This window comes from Solea senegalensis, linkage group LG5 (assembly GCF_019176455.1).
Source record: "Solea senegalensis isolate Sse05_10M linkage group LG5, IFAPA_SoseM_1, whole genome shotgun sequence".
In the NCBI taxonomy this organism is placed as follows: domain Eukaryota; kingdom Metazoa; phylum Chordata; class Actinopteri; order Pleuronectiformes; family Soleidae; genus Solea; species Solea senegalensis.
The window spans coordinates 19,239,966-19,265,777 of NC_058025.1; the positions used below are offsets into that span (position 1 = coordinate 19,239,966).

The 25,812-nt window shown below is 39.1% G+C and overlaps 1 protein-coding gene across 1 annotated transcript in view; it reads left to right on the forward strand.

Moving 5' to 3' along the window:
• Positions 1-25,812, forward strand: part of prdm6 (PR domain containing 6) — a 66,974-nt gene that overhangs the window by 16,372 nt on the left and 24,790 nt on the right. Inside the window, 2 exon segments of the mRNA XM_044025470.1 lie at positions 7,677-7,804; positions 19,488-19,612. Of these exon segments, the coding sequence (XP_043881405.1) occupies positions 7,677-7,804; positions 19,488-19,612 (253 nt within the window).

A 25,812-nucleotide genomic window follows, 5' to 3' on the forward strand; every position in this document is an offset into this window, starting at 1 on the left:
GTCAACTAGTTCAAACTCAAAATATGGCTTTACACACACTCTATATATGTATACTAAGTACACACACACACGTATGACTTTCAAGGCAACTAGAATACACCATGAGATTAGGAAAGGAGGGCGTGAGAGGAGGATGGGGAGGCTGATGAAGAGAGCAGATAACAGTAGAATTAGTGGAGTTTCATTGATTAGCTGTAGAACACAAACACGTGCACAATGATCAATGATCAATGATTTGGACTGAAGAAGAACAGAAAGTGTGTCCCATAGAGAAAAGAAGAAGATGACTGACAGTGAGCGTCTTCCTGTTCTGAGAGGCAGTAAGAGACCTGATCAGTGTGATAGTGACAGTAAAACTCATCTCTTAAGATAATTAAGAGAGGTTACTGTCAAAGCTGAGATGTGCCATGCCCGCAATGTGCTGGTGCAAAGCTACAACATCTAATATTTGAAATTAGTGTGCTAAAAAGAAAGATGATTGTTAGAAGAACCTCTTTAACTCCTATTACAGCCTTGGATTTTGCTCGGTTTCTCTGTCTGAAATTGGATTTCTTGACCAGCTGTGACTCACTGATACAGCTGTGTTCTCTAGTCTTAAATGTCAGATTTTACAACCAGCATTTGAATATTTCTCATATACCAGCTGATAAATACTTTAAAAACATAACTTTGTGCTCTGGGGTGCACTCAGTGACATCACTGTGAGGTCAAAGGTGAAACTTGACATTGTTTCAACACAAAACAGTTTCTTCAAAGTTTCAGCTTTTCAGTCACACACGACATCTGAGGTCACACAAACATTTGTTTAAACCAAAGGCATTCTGTAATGCTAATGTTTTAACACTCCTGTGTAGAGACTATGCTTCTTAAGGAACAATCTTATATTTTCAGAGTTGTGACTGTAGTCCCTGAATCACTTCTTGTACTCATATATGTACCATGAGGATGAAACACCCTGTAGATATAAATAAATACTCATCTGGGCCTAAATATAGAGCTTTTGGTGAGTGCTCCTTCGCTCCACCTCCCCTCACTCCCCTTGGGGGGTGCAAAACAGCACCGGTCCTCTGTCTGATACATCAGGACGTGGAAGGAAGTGAAAGAAACACATTTTGTGTCTCAGGTCATATCTACACGGTAGAAAGGAACATAACTTAAACTAGCTTTTCCTATGCTGTTTTGAAAACTTTTCTCGTAAACAAGGCATTGTTTCAGAAAATGTCTCCATCCACACGAAACCCCACGAAACGACTCAATATGCTGTAGTACATATGCCAGGCCTGTAAGTGGCACTGCTACAACAAAAACAGAAAAATATGTTGTAGACATTACACAGAAACATTATTTTATGATTCAGTTTCACTGTTAATCGTCAACACTTGTTTTCTTCTTCACTCTGTCTGAAGCCACTGAGGACGGGACGTGTGCAAGTGATACCCAGCATCTTTGCAGGCTGACTCTAAACACAAGACTACAACGACAGTAGGGACAGTGAGTGTCAGGGCAAGAGAGAGGTGGAACTATGACATCAAATAGCGCGTTGAGATTTTCTCACTGGGCAACTCTGAAAGTTTCAATCTCCCAAAAGCCCAAAATGCCAATACGATAGAAAACCTATGCAGATTCACCTACACCAGTTTGTGTGTGGACAGGCCCTAAGCCTGATTCATTTTGCCCCAATAATTTGCATTTATTCACATCTTCTCAGTTACTGTGAAGAGTGGCTCATCTTCCTTGTAGTCCTTGTATGTGCTCTGCTGCAATTCACTTTGACAGCTTTTCAACTTGCTTTAAACTTTGCACATTTTCAACCCTGAGTGCAAAAAATGGATCATGGTCATGTCACTCTTAAACTTTGGCTTATACCGTATGAATGTTTTGTTTTGGGTTTTACACCTCAGGTCATTCATGTGAGGAAACTCACATCGATTCGAACATATACAGTATATATGTATGTATGTATACATACATATATATATATGTCCATACGTATTGTGTATATAAATATAGGTATATTATGGCATGCCATTCAAGAAATTAATTTAAGAATGTATTGAATGAAAGTCTGAATATATATATATAAAAACTCTTAATATTTATCTACTGTTACAATCAATTCACCGAGCACTGCTTTTGTAAACTGATTAAAACTTTCACTCTCTATCTTTCACTGAGATTCACATACAGTGGTTTTGCTTGCTTAACAAGTTAGCTTAACAGCGATGGCTTTAGGTGCTTTGTGCCGTTTCCGTGTGCATATGTAGCAACTTTACAGAACCCCGGCAACCTTTTTTTATTTCTTTTTTTTGTTAAAAAAGCGACTAGCGAAAATTGAATAAACAAAAGAGAGCAGTGATTTGTTCCACACAGCCAGCTGCACTGAACATCCACAGCTCACTGTGCTGCTCTGCACACACACACACACACACACACAGTCACAGACACACACACACACACACAACATATTAACTAAACATAGATGAGGCACACAGCACCAGAGAGAGCAGAAGGAGAGAGAGAGAAGCCATTGCTGCTAAGCTAACTAGCAAAACCATGTTTGATATATATATATGTATATATATATATATATATATATATATATATATATATATATATATATATATATATATATATATATGTTCTGACTTTTCATTTTGTCAACCAGATGTCATGTTTGATTATGTAACCACTGGTCACTGATCAGAACATTTCTTCTCACTTACACAAATAAATTAATAGAAAATATGTTTTTATTTAAAAATTGTCTCACAAAAATGAACTGCATTCTTGAACAGCATTTCATAAGGAACCCATTTTCTCCCTCATTAGGGGCAGTTCACATGTTCACACGACATGCCCATCGTTACCAAGCAACCAGATAACATGTCTCACTGTTATCAAAGTCAAGTCATTTGCTGCTCAGTGTGTGTAAAAACTAAACCTGCATCTTCTCCTTCACCAAACTGATTCAGGAGCTTCATCTGGATAATGCAGATCCAGAGTTTATTTCAGAGTCAAGACCAGTTTGACCTGCTTTTTTGACCCAAGTTGAAAGCATTACATTTCAAAAAGCTAAGATATTTTATCTGGATGTGTCGAAGTTGTGCGTGCGTTTGTGGTTGAGGCAAAATTGGTTGAAAGATGGCGGTGGTGCTGGGGTGTAACAAAACAACAAACAAAACAAACACACAAAGTGTTTGCAACAAATATGGTTCTGGTGAACAAGAAGCTTCACATACTGTGTGAGACAAAGATAGTGTCGGCACACCTTCAGACATGATAACCGTTTATTCACATGCACATACACACACGCTCATCACACACACGTCGTCCTCTGACGGCAAAGCAGCCATTTACATGCCAGTGTTGCTTCAGTGCTGCTTTTAAGTGTTTTTAACTGATAACTGAAGCACATTCCAGTCTACACACACACACACACACACACACACACGCAGGCGCACAGTATCACTTGAGAGTGTACTTGGTTCAGGCAAGAGGAATATTTACTCTCTTTAATAAGATCAGAAGGTCAAAATACTGTCACTAAATTTCAGACACACTTTCTCTCTCACACACGCATGCACACACATGCACACACACACACACACACACACACACACACACACACACACACACACACACACACAGTTGTTGGTTGAGGCTGTGCAGATTGCTTGCTGACAGCAGTCATTCAGAAATAAGACAGTGAGTAAATGTGTGAATTAACTTAGGAGAGTTTGTTGTTTGCTTCAGCTGAAATGTCACTCATTTGTCTCTTTTGTTGTCTTTGTCTTTGTGGGTTTGAGGTTGAGATATATTCAGCTTATACAGCAGCAGCCACGTCATGTGCTACAAATATTCCAGCACACAGGTGTGTACGTGTGAGTGCAGCACTGAGGCCATCACTGTGTGTGCTTGTATTTGTTACCTCTTGAGGACTTTTCTGGCATAAACACTGACTTGGAGACTAAAACCTGTTCCGAATGAGCCAGAACCTCATTTACGTTTAGAATGTTTGATTGGAATTGTGGTTCGTTTAAGCTTTGTTGAAGTTTGGTATTCACGGGTTATATTAAGGTTACGGTTTGTTTTGGCTGTTCAAACGAATGGAAGTCAATTGCTGTGTTTTCATCATGGTACAGTTCAGTTTGGTAAATAGTAAAGCCCTGGGTCAGGCTTGTGTTTCAAATGTATCTACTTGTTAGGCAGAGTGACAAAACCTATTTTTACCTTTCAGAATAAAAAACACTACAAATGGATCAAAGAGACATTCGGCCCCTAAATTGTCCCCTTAAGCAGCATTGGTCATTGTCTGTGTGTGTGTGTGTGTGTGTGTGTGTGTGCCCGCATTTTAGTTTATGAATGGTGTTGTGTGTTTTAAGTGTTTGTGGCAGATTTTGATGCCTTGAAAAAGAAAAAGAACAGGCAAATGTTAAGTGCATACTCTACACTTCAAACCTACTCATTAAAACCTCTTGTCAACTGAGCCTATGTATGCCTATGTTTTAGGTCTATGAACACATATTTCATATTCATAATAAAATGAGTATATCTCTGCAACCACAAGGCCTATTTTAATACTTTAATACTACTAATGTTTTAACACTCCTGTGTAGAGACTATGCTTCTTAAGGAACAATCTTATATTTTCAGAGTTGTGACTGTAGTCCCTGAATCACTTCTTGTACTCATATATGTACCATGAGGATAAAACACCCTGTAGATATAAATAAATACTCATCTGGGCCTAAATATGGTGTCATGGTAAAGGAACAAATTGTGGGATTTGTTGAGATGTGTAAATAAAATAATTCAGCTTCGCCTGAAAAAATAAAGATGAATATCTCCGTGGAATAATGGTGAATAAACTCTAAACTCACTCACATCAAAGTACAGCCTGTGAACATAATCAAGCAGAACAAAATGAGAGTGATTTTTGTGCAAAAATTACAGACGAGGACTCATTTGTCACATTTTGAAACATCTGTGCAATTTGGATTCAACCCATGTATTTAACTACTTTCTTCACTTTAATAAACTTTTTTACAACGCCCACAACAGGGCTGCAGCGCCACCCGCTGTAAAAAATGAACGAAATGAGCGAAATGACTAAAAGTTAAATTTACTGTCCGAGATTAAATGGTCTGAGTCAGTAAAAAGAGTCAAACTTCCCATCACTAATGTTTTCCATTCAAAAAACAAACACCAGCTGACTTGTCTCTCTTTTCAGGCCTGTATCTCAGCGAGAGAACGGCCACATGAATGAACGACATCTCATTGGCTTCCTTAAAGCCAGAAGAAGGACACTGTCCTCGCCGAATTTTGATTGACAGCTTTGTTCACCAATGAGAGGCAACCGAGCGCACGGATGTGACGCGGCTGGCTGCTGCCTTAGGATAGGGTAATGCTTCTAAAAACGTGACGACGTCACCTAGAGACGCCAGGGAGCACTTGATTTTATCACAGGGAGTCAGTCTAACCGGGGAGTGCTTTGTTTGCAGTGAAAGATAAATTTTTCACGGAGAAACATCAAAAGTAAGAGCATTTTTACAGAGAGTCGTTCAGCAAACTCTCTGTTGTCTGTATTCTCTGGTGTGTATCTCTGTAATGTTTTGACATACACCATTGGAAAGAGCAGAGTCTTAGCCATAGGGTGTGTGTGTGGGACAAGATGGCGCAACGTCAGCTCCAGAAATGCGGTGATATGCTCAATAACTTTTTGACACATCAGTATTTACGAAGTTTGACATGCAGTTATTCATTTAGGTCCCCCAGTTGGGGGACCTTTGCGAGTTTATGGGGACAAGAGCAGCAAGTATAATAAGTGAAGTGATTACCTGACTGTGTTCTTTCACTCGAAACCTGTGCACACATTAATGACATACATGCGCGTTCCTTCGTGGAACGAGAACTTGCAGCAGAAACCTATTTTCAGACTTTACCCGGCAACAAGGAACACTATTTTCTGATTAGCTGATAGTTTGCTAATTCAAGAGAGCTGTATGAATGAACTACGCAGAGCAATCTGCCTTAGCATCATCAATTCATAGATTACTAATTTATGTGAGGTAAGTTTTATTATTACATTATTACATGTCATTTAGCAGACGCTTTTATCCAAAGCGACTTACAATGGAATTAAGTATAATCAGCCAGGGGTGGAGTCGAACTTGCGACCATTGCGACCATGATGTCTTTCGCACACAGGGTACCAGTCTTAACCACTGAGCCACTCCACCCCCGTCGGCGTGAGAAATGTCATGTGTGGAGTGAAATACGATGCAATACTACATGTGCGTACGTTGTTATTTCCGCACTTCGATGCTGGCATGATTAGAGCGAACAGTTGCCAAGAACACGACACGTTACAACAAGGAAATCTGCACGGGACTGACACTGATGCGCAAACTTTTTGATTACAGAAGTGATGGAAAGTTCACAGGTATGGAATTAGATTTGTGTCAATATTTTCACACAGCACTTTTCATGAAGCAAAAAACATCAATTCAGCAAACAAAAATTAACCATTAAATCAAAATACACAAATTGCAAATAAAATATCAAGTTAATCTTTCAGAAATATTGTGGACAATAAATAAAAATGGTATGCATAATATTAAAGTATTATATGATGTGGGAAATATTCTCCCTCCCTCTAAAATGAAACATACTAAATTATATTGCATGTGCAATAATTAGTGGATAATGCACATTATGCTTATTTACCGGGTTCTCAGTGCAGGTGTGTCAGAGCACCCACAGTCACACCTGGTTAATTGCTTTGGATGAAAACGCCACGAATGCACAATCAAAAGAAGAAGGAAATAGTAACTGAAGCTGTCTGACAGTATGAGATCAGTGAATGGAGAAAAAGCAATAGCATTGCCTCAAATGAAATGCACATAACATAAAGTCTCAGACACACATTAAAATGCTTACATGCAGAGAATCATAATAGATGAGGCATCATTTACTCCATTGATTAATTGCTGGCTGTATGGACAACAGAGAAGAGCAGTATTGGCTTGGGTCATCACCTTATAAACACACTCAATTGTTCCTCAATACAGTCAAAGTGCTGCTGCATGGATGGATGAATGGATTAATGATGAACACACACACAGGCAGAGGCTCAGAGCTCAACTCTCTTCAACTGTTCACTGAGTGTTGACTTTGAAAGCACAATGTTCATTCATTCACTGAAACTACTCAGATGTATGTTCATGTGAAGCTGCAGGGAACCAACTTATCCAGACTGTAAAGACTTTATTTGTGTGCTAACTTCCACTGTTGCTCAGAAAAATTATTTTTAGGTTTCTGAACCTGTTGGCAGACAAAGCAGAGAAGCACATAATCAATTCATCTGATTATTGATTATGTTTTGATCAATTGAGTACTTATATGGTCTGTAAAATGTTAGAAATATTACAATATAACATTTTCATCAGTGTTTCTCAAACCTGAAAATGATGACATTAACAAATGTCTTGTTTTGTCCACACGTCAAAGTAATGATTTCTTGTGTTATATTGAGCACAGAAACCAGGAAATATTCACATTTAAGAAGCTGAAAAATCTATATATCATGTCTATATTATGTATATAGTTAGATAGATAGATAGATAGATAGATAGATAGATAGATAGACTCTGACGCTGTGTATCTGTGTGTTCTAGATCTACGACGCAGAGGGGACATTACAGCACTTTATCGATGGTAATGATCCCAGTAAATCCAGCTGGATGAGATACATTCGCTGTGCCAGACACTGTGGGGAGCAGAATATGATGGTTGTACAGTACAGGTAAGAACATGTCGAATACTTTTACACAGTGTCCTGTGTTTTGACCATGGTCAATGATACTAAAAGATTTTTATTCAATATTAATAGATGTGTGTCAATAAATGTAATGCTCTAAATGAGGAGGTAAACGGTTTCATAATGATTGTTAGGCCTCAAGGATGCAGTAACACTGACCACAAAGTTTGATTATGTGAAAACCTGAGTTGCTTATTATGTGGGTACAAGCATTGGTGATTATGCATTTTAAACACAATAGCTTATTTTAACATTCCAGAGTTTTTATAGTTTTATTTGCATTTATCATCAACCAAAATTAATTTGAACCCATTCTTATCAGAGCAAATCAACACAGTACCAGCTCCATAAGTAGACTAAACAACCAAACCAAGAGTGTGAGCTGAGTAGGAGAGGGAGGTATGAAAACGGGCAGTGAAAGAATACAGTTTTGGTGTTGTCATGATGCCAAGGTTGCAGATGTGGTGTGAGGGAGGAACAGTGGAGCTGTTCATACAAATGGAGACGTGAGAGGTTGGGTTTCAATGTCATTTTAATGAATCCAAATTCTTTCAAAACCATAATCAAATCTTGTGAACTTCTAAAAGCAGCATTTTTATTTGCTGCTGTTCTAATTAATTAAGCTCAAGGAAATATGATCAACCACTTGTGACACCGCTCATGTCATTAAGATAAAGACAAGGATGTGCTGAATGCTGCAGTGACGTCCATAAACAAAAATGTGATAATGCAGAATCAGGCAAAGGAAAATATTTTGAGTCTGGGAGCTTTCTGATTTCTCTGTTAGTTTAACCAACAATGAATGGCCCATGTGGAGAGCAACAATTGTAGAATAAATTTACCAGCTTTCATATCCAGATAGCTATTATTAATGATTAGCCAAAAACTTAAACAGAAAATGAGAGTATTTGCATAGATATCTATTGTCTCCACTGGAAGCCCAAAAATACACTATTTGTCCAATTTCCCCAAAGGCTAATTTTGTTAGCCTTTGGGCTAGTCCTTTCTCACGTTCTTCTTAAGGTTTTCTTGTATTTCTTATCATTCTTTCTCCTCCTTCTATTTCTTTTCTATTTCTATTTCTATATTCTATATGTTCCTCTTTAAGCTTTTAAATGTGTTTTTGTTCCTCTTCTCTTGTATCCCCCACCTTTCTTTCTATTCTTTCTCCCATGCCTCTCGCTCTCTTTGTATTTCTTCTCTGCTGTGTATCAACTGCCTGCCAGTCGTTGTGATACAGATCTAATTTCCTTTGTCAATTCCAAATCGCTTTGTTCCCACTGCCGTTGGCAAATAATTTCTTCTGCTCTTTTTTTGATATATTCTTTGCGCCTTCATTTGCTCTCTCAGAATGTGCTCCGATTTTTCTGTAAGTGCTTTATCCGTCATCACGCTTTTTTGTTCAAGTTTTTGCTTCTCCTCTTGTATTTTTTCTTTGTGGTATCTTCCAGGTATTTCGCCTATTGTTGCATCACTTCTGCTTCATGATCCTCTGCATTTCCTTTTGTATGGCAGCTTCAGCTTCTTGTCTGAGGTGTAGTAGCTGCTGCCATTTACCAGTGACTCCACCTTTTTCAGCAACTGGCTGACCTGAGAACGATCTTCTGAACATTTTTGTTGAAGACATGGTATCTTCCTCTGTGTGCACTGATCAGTCTTTTGAAAGAGCCTTCACTGTCTTCTTGAATGACACTCTCTACCACTTGAGCTTGAGGAGCGTCTCCTATAGTGAATAAAACTATGAGCTCTGAAACAGTAGAAAAACGAAAACATAATTACACAATGTGCTTTTGTGAAAAAACTTGTAAATTAAATTAATCAGAGGTCACTAAAGGTCCAAAAAAGAAAGAAGAAAACACAGACAACCCAGTCACATTAATGAACAGTCATTTCAATCTGAAAGGGGTTTGTCACTTTTAATATAAACAAATACCTAATGCATTCAAACCATTGCCAAATAAGTTCATACCATCCTGCCTATCAGCCTCACACACAATCAGTCACCACTGATGGAGGCAAAGCAGAAGCACAACAGCTACACAGCACCAGCAAAGTGTATGTGGTTGAAAAGCAGAGTTCCCTCTAAACGACTGCTGCAACTGCAAAGCTCGTGTTCTTCAGCTAACATGAGGACTTTGTTGTCCAAGTGTCCACTATGGCAGCGTCAGTCTTGTGTGGAGAAGGTTTTTGTCGTAAAATGAATAACTGCATCAAACACTCACTGTAAATGTTGATTTACTGTAAATTCTAACTCATTTGAATACGTCAATAATATGAATTTAATATTAAATAGCAATTTATACTTGCCTAAAAATATGTGTTTCTGGTCTAACACACATACATCCACCAGGAATGTTGGAGCAGCGCTCACGTGAAGAAAGTCTGTTAACAACTGTAAACAGACATGGCTGGTTTAATAATAAAGAAGTACTAAATGAATATTAAACAACGTTCTCACCGGGTCAAAAATGTAATGACTGACTGACACATGATTTTAAACTTGATCACAAAAAGACAGACAAACAAACAAAAGACAAATGCGAGCAAACACGCTGAAGTAATTCCACTAACACTGTTGAATTTATAAGAATCCCCACAGTTCAAGACAATCATTTAGTATTTAGGGAGGGTGAATGTAGTGGCAACATCACTTATATAACATGGAAAAGCCAAGAATCCAAAGCCAAAATCTTTTCTCAGGTGCTTCCTATTTTCTTTTGCCAAACTCCTCACTGCTGCCTCTCCCTCTTCATGTCTGGCAAGCTTCATAGTTGATGTAAAACACGTCACTGCAGGACAAATTGTGCTATTAAATTTAGCTGCAGAGTTGCTAAGCATACATGAAGTATCGATCACCTTCTATAGACGTTAATAAATGTTTTTATCAAGACTACTACACTTGAGTACACACTATCAAGCATTAGTTAAGCATTAATAAATATTGAATTCATAATTTATAATGCATGAATTCTCATTACTATGTAGTTTATGAACACAGTTATACATTTTCTACTCATCATTTATAAGCAAGCCACTAAATATACAGCGTGCTGAAGTGTTGGCATGTACTGAGCGACTGCTGGACACAGAGAGACGTGTCAGTCCCTTATAAGTTGATCAAAGAGCTCATTGCTTGGAGGTGGATGCTGATTGGCTGCTTGAGTACAGAGGATCCTCCTGCTGGACCAAGCGGAGGGATTAAAGCAGCTATTTGGACACTGTTCCTCAGCGATGGGATGAGTAAAACATTTATAACTGTGTTTATAAACTACACACTAATGAGTATTCATGCATTATAAATGATGAATTCAATATTCATTAATGCTTAACTAATGCTTGATAGTGTGTACTTATTATAAAGTGTTACCCACCATGACATATTTAATTAATCTCACTTCCATTTAAAAAAACACACAATATACACAGAACTGCTGTGAGATTGTTGTTGATCACAGTAGCTGAATTAGATCCTGATATTGCACATATAACGCTAACAAAATATTATTAATGCTTCTGTTTACAGTTTTTTGTTTTTGTTTTTTTTAAAGGGGCTTATATCTATAGCTTCTGATTGGAGCTAGGAAAGCCATTGGTAGAAATTGGGAGTGAAATGAAAAAAGCTTGAGAAAATTATGATGTGAGTAAATAAAATGTGTTTATAAATAAAAACAAATATCTCCAAAAAAAAAACAACTAAAAAAATAAATCTATGTCCAGGTTTGTAATGTAGAAAAGTGGGAAATATTGTTTTATGAGAAGGAAACTTGTAACAATTCAATTCAATTTTATTTGTATAAATCATAACATACATTATCTCAAGGCACTGTACATAGACAACATCAAGGAGAGCAGAGAAACCCAACAGTTCACACAATGAGCAAACACTAGGCATCAGTGGAGAGAAAAAACTCCCTCTGAACAGAAGAAGAAATCTCTGACAGAACCAGGCTCAGAGATGTGCGGTCATCTGCCTCGACCGGTTGGGATGAAAGGAAAAATGGGGGACAGTGGAGAGGTTGGGGACAGAAAGGGGGGACAGAAAGGACAAGAGGGAGATGAGGTAGAGACAGAAGAGAGAGAGAGACCAGGAGCAGATACACAACAACTGTATCAAGTTACAAGTTTATACAGTTAATGATATCGGCTTTTTTATTATAGCACAATAATAATGGTGATGATATGTATGATAGATGATGGATAGCCTTGAAAACTGGATCTTGATCCTGCAACCTGCAAGATGAGGATGCAGAGAGAGAGCGAGATGGTTTCCCTGAACCAGCTCTAACTATAAGCTTTATCAAAAAGGAAAGTTTTAAGTTTAACTTTAAATACAGAGAGAGGCTCTGCCTCCCGAACTGTCATTGGAAGCTGGTTCCACAGGAGAGGAGGAGTCTGGTAGCTAAAGGCTCTGCCTCCCATTCTGCTCTTACAGACTCTGGGAACCACAAGTAAACCTGTATTTTGTGACCTAAGTGGTCTATTAGGATGATAGGGTAAGACTAGGTCTTTCAGGTATGAAGGGGCCTGACCATTAAGTGCATTAAGTATGTGAGGAGGAGGATTTTAAATTGAATTCTAAACTGTACGGGGAGCCAGTGTAGAGAAGCTAACACTGGAGTTATATGGTCTCTCTTTCTAGTTCCTGTCAGAACTCGTGCTGCAGCATTTTGAATTAACTGAAGGGTTCTAACAACAACTTTGCTATAGGCTGCCAACATTGTCATCATTTACCTTACTGGACAAGGAAGAGCGAGTTTACAGCAAACAAGGGGAGATAGATTTAAATGCTGACTTTAAAACAAAATGATCAAGAAAGGAAGTATGAACAAAGACAAAAGAAAAATGATTTTGCATATTTTGTATATTTTGCAGTTGTAAAGTTTTTATGTGATGACATTTGTCACATGGATATACTTTACAGCTCATGAACATTGATTAACAACTTCAAACAAATTATTCACTTTAACATGTTTTCTACACTGGACGCTAACTATGTGTCAGTGCCAAATACAGTCAAACTCAGAAAAAAAACCACCTTGATCTATCCCTTTAAAAATGTTTAAAAGTAAATGTTTAGCAGCTGAATCTGAGCTGCAGCTAGAAAATGACAACAGATGTTATGAAATAGTACAAGTCTTGTCATCTGTGGCTTTCTTCACATGTGTCTGTATCCAGATGTTTATTTCATCCTTGTGCATTTTCTTCAGCTCTTCCATTTCCTCACTGAGAAGGTTTTTTTCTGAGGAAATCATGGAGCTCTTTCAGGTCTTTAATTTCTTGCTCTGGTTGTTTCTTCACTTTGTCAAAGTCTTTCTGGTAACTTTTGTTTTTCCTCAGCTGTTGGATCATGAAATCATTTTGCTGTTGTTGGTTCAGCTTAATGCCCTCCATTAGCTTTGCAAATCTTTCCATCTCAGCATCGACCTTCACAGTTTATCTGAGTCTGAATTTGTTGGATTATCAGCTTTTTTTCTCACCTCTATCTCCTCCTTATTTACTCTATTTGCTTCATGTAGGCCTCTTGTAATTTTTTCAGTTCTCTTTTCTCTTGTTCTCTACTCATTTGATCTTCTTCTTTCTTTTGCTCTTCATAGTGTTTAATTTCCTCTTCTTCTCTAAGCTTCTTAAATTGTGGTTACTCCATTTCTTGTCTCAGTTTCTCTTCTTCTTGTCGCTACTCCTACCATTCCTTTCTTTTCCGCTCCCAAGCCTCTTCTTTCTTTCTCTGCCTTTGTTTCAGGTCCATATTTTTTATTTTGTTCCACTCTTGTTGTTGAACTTCCTCCTGCATTTTCTACTCTGTTCCTCCTTTTCTCTCTCTTGTCTTTCACTTCTCCTCCTTTCCTGCTGCTTCCTAAGATGTAAGATGTAAGGTGTAGTAGCTGCTACCACTTACCATTATCTCAACCCTTTTCAGCAGCTGGCTGACCTGGGAATGAATCCTCTGATCATTGTCGTTGAAGACACGAGTCTCCACACACTGTTTTTGACAGTCTTCACTCTCCTCTTCAATGACACTCTCAGTTGTTTGACCTTGAAGAGTGTCTCCTCTGGTAAATAGAAGAACGAGAAAGTTCTCTGACTTCTTGCTGAAAAACTCCTTCACCAGCTCCACAGCTACTCTTTCCTCCTGTGTAAAGTGGTCAATCTTCACCACCAGTAAGAAAGCATGAGGTCTAGGGGACAACATCCTGATGCATCTCACCAGCTCCTGTTCAACATCATGATTGGTCAGACTCGTGTCGAACAAGCCGTGGGTTAACCACAGCTACTGGTCGTCCATCAATCACACCTCCTTCTTTCTTACCTGGTCACTGATACTTTGTTAGAGACTTTGTGATGAAAGCACTCTTTGCCCAGAATGGTGTTTCCTCCGGCACTCTTCAGAACAATCCTTAGAGGCTGTCCTGCACCACCTGGCGACATTCTCTTTATACCCAGTATGTTTTTGTTGATATTTCATGTGTAAAGCCTCTGGATCCTTCAGCCCTCATCTTTTCCACAGTGTCCAACACCTCAGAGACCTGTCGCTTGTCCTTGATATTGAAGACAATGTATCTCCCTCTGCAGCTCTGACAGAGTCTTTTTCTTTAGAAGTCTCACAACTGCTGGATAGTCTGGATTTACCTCCATGGTGAACAAGATAATAGTGAAGTTATTGACCTGAGAACTGATTGTTTTCAGTGAAGGTTAAATACCAGCCCCGGTTGTCTGAAACTGCATTCTCCATATTTTCCATCACTTCTTGAAGGTCATTGTCAGAAGACTGATTTTGTGCTCCTTTTGGCCACAGTCTCTGATGAGCAGGTGTAATGAGGAATTCCTTCCCCTTTCATTTCTTGGTATGGTGATCACTGTGTATTCAACACAAAGAACCTATTCGGTGAAATCAGAGGGTTTAACTAACAGCAGCAGAACATTTGGACCAGGACACAGTTCTTGGTGTTTTCACCAGTATAAAAGGTTTATATGTCAGAAACTCTTAAAAGCCTGAGCTGTCTTGCTCTTACTAATTCTGCTCACAAAATGCTCACAAAACACCTATATGATATACTGACTACTTTTAAATTGTAAATATCTTATGCCATGTTTTCATCATGGTACAGTTTGGAATGGTACAGTACTGGTGATGGTAACTTACCGAGAAAAGTACATTTATTTGGAAGGCGAGGTTAGGGCTGTGCCCGATGGCTGGGTGAGGGAGATACGTTGCGTGACATCGTACTGGTGATGCGACAATGAACAGTGACATTAAATGCAAGACAACAGACAACAATGGAAGACATCCACCAGCTTTTTTTCCCCTGCTCAGTTTGTGCCTCCACTTCTATGGGATATGTAAACTGATCGCAAGGGAGTAAATGACATTTTTCTTCCCGTTGGGGGACATCAGGGGTCAGGGTAGCCATCTGGCTGAAGAAGGAGGCCTACAGAGCATGGCTGTCTGTGGGTCTCTTGAAGCAGCTGACAGGTACCAATGGGCCAAGTGCTATGCTGTGAGGTGGTCGCTGAGGCAAAAACACGGGCGTGGAGGAGTTCAGTGAGGCCATGGGGGAAGACTATCAATCGGCTCCAAAGAGGTTCTAGCACTCCTGGCTCACCGCCCACAGCTCGGGAGATGCTGACCTCAACTGGGGAGATAGTCAGGCGGTTGTAGGAACACACTGAGGAGCTCCTCAATCCCACCAACATGTGTTCAATTGAGGAACCAAAGTCGGGGGAAGAAGAGGTGGTTAAACACCTCCATGGCGGTGGAGTCCCAGGGGTGTACAAGGTCCTGGGTAGCTTAAGGCTTTGGATGTTGTGGGACTGTCTTGACTGACATGCCCCTGCAACATTGTGCAGTCATCGGAGCAGTGCCTGTGGAGTGGCAGTCTGGGGTTGTGGTTCCCATCTTTAAGAAAGACTACCAGAGGGTGTGTTCCAACTGTCAAGGGATCACACTCTCTGGAAAGGTCTGCTCCAAGGTACTGGGAGAGGAGTCTGAGGTCATGGTTCTTGGCCATAGTTTTCAGCTGGAAAAGGGTGGATTGCCCACTCCAGGTAGGGGGAGAGGTCCTGCCTCTGGGGGTATCTTGGGGTCTCGTTCACGAGTGAGCAAAAGATGGAGTGGGAGATCAACAGGCGGATCGGGGCAGCGTCTGCAGAAAGGGGAGCTCAGCCGAAAGGCTATGCTCTCAGTTTAACCATTCGATCACACCTATGGGCATGAACTTTGGGTAATAACAGAAAGAACAGAATTGCGAGTGCATCTGAAATAAGCTTCCTCGGCAGGGTAGCTTGGCTCAGCCTTAGAGATAGGGTGAGGAGCTCGGACATCTGGGTGGAGCTCGACAGTGAGGTGGTTCGGGCATATCCTTCTTGGACGAGACCATGGGGACGACCCAGCACATGCTGGAGGAATTATATACCTCAGCTGGCCTGGGAATGCCTTGAAATAGGAGCTGGTAGAAGTGGCTAGGGAGATGGCTTTCTGGGCTTCCTTGCTAAGGCTGCTGTCTTAGCAGGATAGCACCAATCCCAGCCAACATAGGGCGATAGCCAGTCCATCGCAGGGCCACACACAGAGACAAACAAGCATTCAGCCATTCACTCTAACTCTCACATCAATTTAGAATGTCCAATTTACCTAAGAACTGGGAGAAATCTGCCCCACACACGGGGAGAACATGCAAACTCTATGCAGAAAATCCCTTGTTCCCACCAGAGCTCAAACCTGGGTCTTCTTGCTGCAAAGGCAAGAGTGCTAACCACTTGACCAACCATGTGGCCCACCGTTTAAAACCATATTATAAAATGAGCTTTGCTTTGTATGAAAACAGAAGAAAGATCAGAGACCTGACGATTCTGTACCCCGCTGAGCCTCCAGAGGAATTAACCACTCTGCCAGTTGGGTGGGGGGTGTCTTTATTTTTCATACCTGAGAGCTGGTTGGATGTGTTTGATTTACAGCACAGCCTCGCCTGAATGTAGAAGCATGTATGTATTAAACACATGCATTTGTTTTAAATACATACAAGCCGCTGCACCCCGTGCCAACCCCCGTCTCTCTTTTTATCGTGGGAGGTCATTGAGTATGTTTGATTTATAGCTCAGTCCCTCCTGGCTGTGTTTTCACATGGGTCCAGCACCACTAAACCCCTCCGCTAGTGTGGAAAGAATTAATAACACACACACACACACATCTTCAGCAGGCTGGACTCATTGCTTTCACTTATCACACACTTACATCCAAGTTTGTGCTTGTGTCAGTTGTTGTGACCAAATGTGTCCCTGAGTAAATCATCCTCATCATTATTTATCAAGTTTTACTGAAATAAAAAGGTTTCCTTGGTTTTATAGTCTCATTATTAGAGAATCAGTGAGGATGGTTGGACAGTTAAATGGAAACAACTGTGAATCATTTTAGTGTCCAGCAGTTGACTGACTGACTTACTGAGACACAGTTAAAGGCATGGGGTTATTATTATTATTGTTGTAGTTATTATGTGGTTATATGTATATATTAGATATTGATACATACTACCTTGTGTCCCCTGCATATCTTTAACAATCAGACCAGTTTTGGGATTTTAAATATTGATATATCATCATATACATATGTCTTTTTCCACATCCACATTGTTTGTGTCGGTTTGAATTTGATGTGAAATGGTTTTTTTCTCACTCAAAAACACAGCATGGTTTGGATCAAATGTCCAAGGGGACATTTTCAGACAATCAGTTTTTGTTTGACTCAAAGACACTTTGGCAGAGAAACATGAGCGTTGTCGTCCAGTTGACCTTGTGACCTCAGGTCCCTCTCTGACACTGCACCACCCCGGTGATAAAAAAAAATGTGGGAAAGTGTTGTGGAGTCGTCTGGACATGGACGTAAGGTCTCCGTTTGGAGGTTGCTCATGCTGTTGGAACGATGCTTTTGGACGTTGAGGTGTTGTTTTAACGGCGATGTGACCCGGGAACTGTCAGCTCGCTGGCATTGTGCTCATTAGTTGTGTCTGAAGAGAGTGAGAGACACCAGATATTTCCCATAAATCATTTGGGTTTGGTCCGAGGTGAAATCACGATCACGATGTTATCACACGGGAGGTGTTTCCAAAAATCAGACCTGGACAGAGTCAGTGACATGTCACAGTTAGTGGTCTAATGCTGAAGTCAGCTGATCCACAGGAGTTTGACCTTTTCCTGATTAATTCTGCATTTGGTCAAATAGTTGAAAAATAGCTCATTGTTGAGCTTAAACTTTTAGGTTTTTAGAATCAGACCTCTGCGTCCAGAGCTCCAGGCACACTTGTTTTATGCGGGAAAGACGATAACTTGAGGCAAGCTTTCCATCTCTGAAAGGCTCTAGTTTTATTGTGTTAATTGTCTGGTTTGATTGCAACATAAGTTGGGTTTTCATTACACTTTCTTTTGCAAAATAAAAGCGATATAAGTGTTTCGTTTGATTAATCACTTCTCACTCAAACACACAGCATTGATCAAATGTGCCCAGCCATTGAGTCATTTACAGATTATGAAAGTGTGATTTTTAAGCTTTCTAACAATGTCTAACATATATCAGAACATGGCCATTTGAATGTAGGCGCTCCTCAAACTGCTTTAGGGAGAAGATTTTAACCAACTTGGGGATCCAAGACAGTAGCTGCTCATTTGCATACAACAAGTTCTGAAGTGATCTGGTCATATGACCCTCCCACATTATGTCTGTTGACGCTGGTAAATGCGAAATAACTATTTCCATTACACTTTTGCAATAAACTTTTATATCGACACATCTGGAAAAACAACTTGAGAGCATCATTTCTTAGTGATATTTGAGGGTTTTTTTTTTTATTTATTTAGGCGGTTCCATTACCTATTTTAAGCACATTTCTAAGGGTGATGGAAACACAACTATAAACAGTTGTTTCTGGTGTTAGAGGCAAAGGAAAGAGTGCTACTCTATCACCAGAAACACGTGTACACAGAGCAGCTTCGCTCTCTGTACTGCACTGTGATAGGTCAAGTGTAAAGGCTGTAATCAGAGGAGCAGAATTGTTGTTCTCTCTCAGATCATTTGATTTACAGAATTATATAATCATTTGTCAATAATGCCCCAACAATCCTGCCTATTATACCTTTAACTTTATCACATCAAGCAAAGCTGTTACTGCTGGTTTTCTGTCACTGTCACTATTTTCTGATTATAATTCACACATCATTTACATTCCAAATGCAAATAACTGAGCTTTAAACACACATGATAAGGGTTTTCTTTTTTTTTTTTTAACACTTCATCATTTCTCCTGATAATCTGTTGTAATCTGTTGTTCCTGTATGCGTGCATGTATTATTTTCTTTAATTTAATGAACATAGATTGCAGGATATACTGAGTATTCATATAAAAGAAAATAGTTTATTATATTAACATAAAACAGTGACGGGCTTAGGCCTCAAAAGTTCTTAATTCTGCCTTCTGCCCACAAGGATTTAAAGGAAATGTGTGCTGGAAATTTTGAGTATGTGTTTTGTTCATTACAATTTCCTGTTTTTCTTTCCTTCTTTTTTCCCTTCTCTTCTATTTATTATCATGTTTTAATCTTTCTTTCCTTGAATTCTGAAGCATGAGAATGTTTATCCGTATGAGGCTTTGCAACTGAAATGTGCTCATGTGTCTCATTGCAGGTCGTGTATCTTCTACAGAGCGTGCATGGACATCCCCAGAGGGACAGAGCTGCTGGTTTGGTACAACGACTCCTACACTTCATTCTTCGGCATCCCGCTGCAGTGCATCGCTCAGGATGATAACTGTAAGGAAACTTCATTTTCCCTTTCTCAGGATGATATGTTTCCGTAAACCGCCCAGAAGTGTGAGCTCACATTTCTGAAAGAAAATGAAAATATTTGTTATTATTTACATGTCTACTGATGTGTATATAAACATAATAGTGTTTTAACATCTTGTGGTGGTTGGGACCAGAAAAAAGAGCATCAGTTTCCTTGATAGAGTCGTAGCTTCCTCTACATCAGGGGTCTCAAACTCATGAGTGTTCATTCATTATATTTCACAGAATTTCAAAGTGTAAGTGTTTGTTATGATATGGAATGATACAGAATAAAAAAAACATATTTATGATGTACATTGGAATTAAATAATGAATAATAACACTAAACATTTTAATTTATCTGTATCATGTCACATTAAATACATTTCAAAATATGATTAGTTCAACCTTAGGTTCTATTAAAAAACAACAACAAAACTGAGAAAGTGAGAAATATGTAGATGAGCAATTTGCAAAATGCTAAAACACGATGGACAGTTTGTCCTTCATGGAGTCAAAGTTGAACACTGATAAATCAACCAAATGTTTCTCTCCAAACTTTTCTTCTCTGCGACTTATCCGTCTGCAGAAAATTAAGAAAAGAAAAGAAAACAGCAGTTTTCTTTGGATGTCTTCTCTAATTTTATTACTGACTCTTTTTAAACAGTGTGACTCGAAAGAAAGCTTTTATCCCACCCACAAAAACAATGACAAACCTGCTGCTGCTGCTGGATTTATTTGTCTAAGTGACTGAGCCAGTAACAACAAAGTGGGAGAAGCTTTTATTTGATAAAATGTGGGCACGCTGTGGCCGAGTGTCAACGCTGTACCCCCTCCTCCATGTTTCCTCTTTTTCAAACATCTCATTGTCCTCGTCTTAATGAGCCTCTGTGTTTCATCCACAACTGTCCAAGTTTCCTCTGCATATTTCAGCTGATTTATAAAAAAAACCTCATGACCACAGTGGGATGTTCATGTTTTACCTCAGATGTCCACATGGTTCTTGTTTGGGTTGATAGTTTTCAGGCGATGTTGCAAAATCAACTGAGTAAATTGTCTCATTTCTAAGACTTCCCTGGTTACGAGACAGCTCCTACTTCTCTCTTCTCCCAACATCAGACTTGTTGAGGACAGTTTTCCTGATCCAAGCAGAAGAGCGTCGTCATCACTGACGCTTTTCTTCGCTTGTGTTTCCTGTTAAGGTCTCATAAAACACGTTTCAGAAAGACTGAAACGTGTTTTATGAGGCCTCATAAAACACGTTTCACTCTTCAGTCCTTCTGAAACGGCCACTGTTGCTGCAGAGACATTTAATTCCTAACTTGTTTTATTATTATTTAATAGCATGTGGTAAAACAGTGTTTGTTTTCAGACATTAGGAGCCAAACTCACATGTACAATCAGGTAAACTATTTTATTATGTTGGTACTGACGGTCAATCTGTCTCAAAGAAGAAATATATTAAAAAGCAGGGTTGAGGACTGTCTTTTCAGTCCATCAAAGTGTTGTTGTGTGTGTCTGTTTCCCTGTCCTCCTCCTTCTCCTCTGTCTCTCTTCAATCCATCTCCTCTTTTTTCTGTCCCCAATTTATTTTTGTTTACATTTCCTCCAGTCAGATCCGTTTTGTATTTTCCATTGAAACTGTTTTTTTCTTCTGTGGATTTGACACAGGGAGGGAAAAAGTTTTTCTTACACAATAAAGAAAAGAAAAGAGACAAGATGAAGAAAGAGTTTTAATCTGTGGGATCTAAATTGAAATGAATTCAATTAGGGGCTCGTCTTTCACTGAGTTGTAGTGAAATGAGATCGAGCTGATTACACATTAAGACGTTTCACCACAAACTGGTTTGTTTTGCAGCTGGAACAAGTCTTTTACATGACATTGGTCATCATTACACACACGCACACACACACACACACACATTTTTATTTCATGATACTTCTGCAAAACAAATCAAATGAATTAGTTACAGTAACAATGTGGTAATAACTTTGAAATGGGGAAGTAATATTAAGAAAATATAAGTCATATTTTAGAAATATCATATTTCTATAGTAGTGACAACATAATGTCTTGGTAATAACAATGGGAAAAGTATTTTGTATAAAAGAAAGGATGGATTTTAACTTTAGAATGATTCCCAAACATTTCAATCTTTTTAATCTTTCTATTTCAGTAACTCTTATGACCAAGATTTTACCTCTGCACTATTATCACTTTATGGATGGATTCCACAGTATTATCGTTGTTATTACCAAGATTGGAATTGCATTGAAAATAAGATGGTAATACCATAATATTACTTCCATATTAAATAAAATAATTAAAAAACAGCATATCCACACTTTCAGATATGTTCATTTGAAAACAAGGGGACCTCAACTATACACACACACACACACACACACACACACAGGCGGAGAACAAAGAAAGAGTGGAGGGATTCCTTCTTTTCCCTGCAGTGAAAAGTTTCTTCACATCCAAATGAAGTGAAATTAAATTATCCGTCTTTGGTACAAACTGTGCCTCTGCTTTAAATTAAAGACAATTCACTGTTAACGGCATTGAAGGTTTCATGGCATCATTACCTGCTGATTGTCCCACAAAGACGAGTGTGATGTCACAGCTCTGCACAGTGTGGAGACAGAAGGACGGTGATTTTGAGTCCTTAATGGAAGAGACATTTTTAATCTGATACTGACTAAGCTCATTTATAATGAGGGCTGATCAGTTTTTATTCTGTGTGTGTGCGTGTGTGTGTGTATGTACATTTTTGTTACCATTTAAGAACCTATTGTGGTTTGCACACTTTTTTTTTTTTTGCGACATCTTGTCAGGCCCAAATGATTACGGTTATGGATGATCACGAGTGAAACCAAAGCCTTTTTAAATGGAAATATGTTCCACATAAAACATTTCATCACTGTTTTTAATTAAATTATGTTCATTTCAATATTAACAAATATTAAGAATGAAAGTTGCATGGTAGTATAGAGAGTCTAACTGAAAATGTCTTCAAAAAGCTATATTGTATTCTGTAGTAATAAAGTAACTTAACTAACATAGTTTTCTCTTATAAACAAGTACAAAAAAAAGATTACACTGTGACATCACTATTTTAATACATATTGGACCTATTCCTAATGAGGCTATGAATGTGAAGAGGCAACAGACACTGATGAGAACATTTTTCCTCACAACAATTGTTGCGTGAAAAACATGATAGATGTCAGGTGGACACTATTGTCTTTACTGTTCTGGATACACAATAATGCAGTTCCTTTGTAGCAAGTCATCATTTTTCAACAAAATCGCATCCCAGAGGCAAAGAGGAATACAGTTAAAGCAAGTCTTAAACAGGGGTGGTGACGTTTTTTGTTTTTTTTTATCAATATCACATTGTGTAACTGGTTTTAACATCATAATCACAAGTTTAAGGCAAAACAGAGTCTAAATGGATCAAACAAATTGACAGTGGACCCTCATCTCTTTGACTTAAAGCCTGAAATCAGAAAATAAACTAGTTTGGAGCTGGAAACTGACTCCAACATAACTTTATTAAAATGACACACACTCACACACATGTTTTTGCTGCTAGTCTTCTTCGTCCAGTCTTCAAGAGGTAACAAATACAAGAACACACACACACATCCTGTGTTTGTTTACTGATACATGTTCCATCCAATCACAGCCAGTCGTCTTGACGCTCTGCAGCTCAGCCACTGCCTAACAACAACAACATGTGCTCTGATGGTTAAAGAGAGATGATCACTCGGACTTCTCTTCATGCTCCTCTCCTTCCTCCTCTCCTTCCTCCTCTCCTTCCTCCTCTCGCTCTTTAGTTCTGCAGCATGTGGTCACAGCAGCAGGAGAAATCAGGAGCTTCTATTAGAACAGGACATGAAGAGGAGGAGAGGAGGAAATGCTGTGGAGGAGAAGAGGCTCATGGAAATAAAATGGAATGAGGAGTGAACTGTACCTTGTGACATCTGATGTCTTTTCTTTAGTTGACATATTATTATTGCTACTGTCTTAATTGCCTCTATTGATTTCGTAAGACTTCATAATCACTGGCAAAGTTATCATTATTGATTACAATCAAAGCTTTAGCAACATAATGTGAACTGTTCTTCATACCAGCAAAGGGATGACGACGGACACGTAGAGGACACACAAAAACACAAATGTTCACGTGTCTTTGTTCAAAATACACATATGAAGGGTTACATAAGATTTCAAAAGCCGAAGCTGTCAAAGATATTTGTTTTCAACATCTCTTGATCCGTGCAGAAAACCAAAGAATATAATACCAACTGTGTGACAGTCTGTTCAGTCAATACATGCACAAGAACAACCAGTAAAGACAACCAAAACACTTTATTTACTCATAGTTATCAGGACAAGGAGAGCATTTCAACAAATAAGCACTCACTTCTTCCTTTAGTCTGTAAGAACTTTTCACTTTGCTCTACACAGAGATCACACTGTTTGTATTCATGTCATGCCCCCGTGGGCGAGACACGCCCCTTCATAAAGGAAGAAAACACAGATGCTGCACTGGTGCAAAGTGCATCTGCATAATTCTCCCATTTTCATGATGCATTTCATGCGCAGCCCAAACTGTATTGACTGGCATTTTTTGTATATATGCAATGTTTGTAGGGAAATGAATTAAGTGTGGGCGAGCGGCGAGTAACGCGGGTGTCAATAGTGCTGGCGGGCAACTTACAAATGGTGTAATTATCTCCTCATAAGGTTATTAGAGGATCAATTGAGTCTGGTTGTCTGATGGCATAGGTGAGCAGATGAAGGGTAGAGAATTGTTATGACAAACTGACGATGCAGAGGCGCCGCACAGCGGTGTTACAGAGGCCGTTACTTTGAAAACAAAGGCATGAACCTAACAAAATAATGAATTAAACCTTGTTAAAGGGATAGTTCTGGTTTTCTTGTTTTGCTGTGCTGTGTGCACCACCTACACTGAGAACTGACCGAGACAGACTGTCAGTGACAACATACTGCCAGTGAGGACATTAGCTACTCAACATAATAAAATATATGCCCACTAAAGTCTAGGATATCTTAAGAACATACCTTTTCGACTGTTAACTGAAGTTTGTGTCACTTTATAAACTGCTCACCAAAGTCTACAGATCTCACTTTGTTCACACCAAAATCTCCTCAAAAATGAACAGTTCCAGCGCCTGTTTCAAGCTCAAAGAGTTCACTGTGCACGTTAATTCCATGACAATGTATGACAGACAGAATGTATCTCAACCTTCCAATTACGTCACACTGGACATTATTCCAGACCTGCACCTACTTTCTCTCATTGTACTCCAGCAAACATTCACACATCACAACAAAAGTATCTAAACTCAACAAGATATGAATTAGTGTTGGAGTCCGTAACAATGAGGAATTTGCACACACGGGAAGAACATGCAAACTCCATGCAGAAAGGCCCTTGTTCCTACCGGGTCACGAACACGGGTCTTCTTGCTGTGAAGGCAAGAGTGCTAACCACTACACCCACCCGCCCAAGTTGACATCCAGACTTTGTCAAATAAAATAAAGGTTTTATTAACATCATAGTGTTTCTCAAAATACAGTTCCATACACAAACTTTAACATCAGTGTAAAAAGTGTAAAAGTGCAGCAATCGTAGTAAATGACTATTCCCTTAACTTTCCCCTTAACTGCCAACTGGGAAGCTGTGAATTTGGATGCCTACTTCAGCATCATAATTCAGGACCTGATATGAAGTGATCACTCTTAAGTGGCATCAGTTGTCTGTTGAATCCAGTGTGTTTTATAGCAGTGATCCACCTCAGTATCTTTAGTAATTTGATAAAATACTCTCCCATTAGCCCGTCCCTGACAATTTCATCACCTTGGCACACAACATCTATCCATCCTTTGCATTTGCACTTTTTATGAAAACTGCTAGTGAAGAGACAAGTTGCCTAGTAGGATTAGAAAAGATTCTGGTGTCATTTGTCTTCATACAGACCACAAGACTGGTTGGTCCAAACAAAAGAAAAAGTTAAACCCTCCACAGTGTTTTTAAAGCAAGACAAGCTCTCATAATCAGATTGTAGATATAATGTAGGGTTATGGACTTCATGTCTGTCAGTCTGTCTGGCAGAGCAGGATACAGATGAATTCTCGGTCAAGTGAGGAC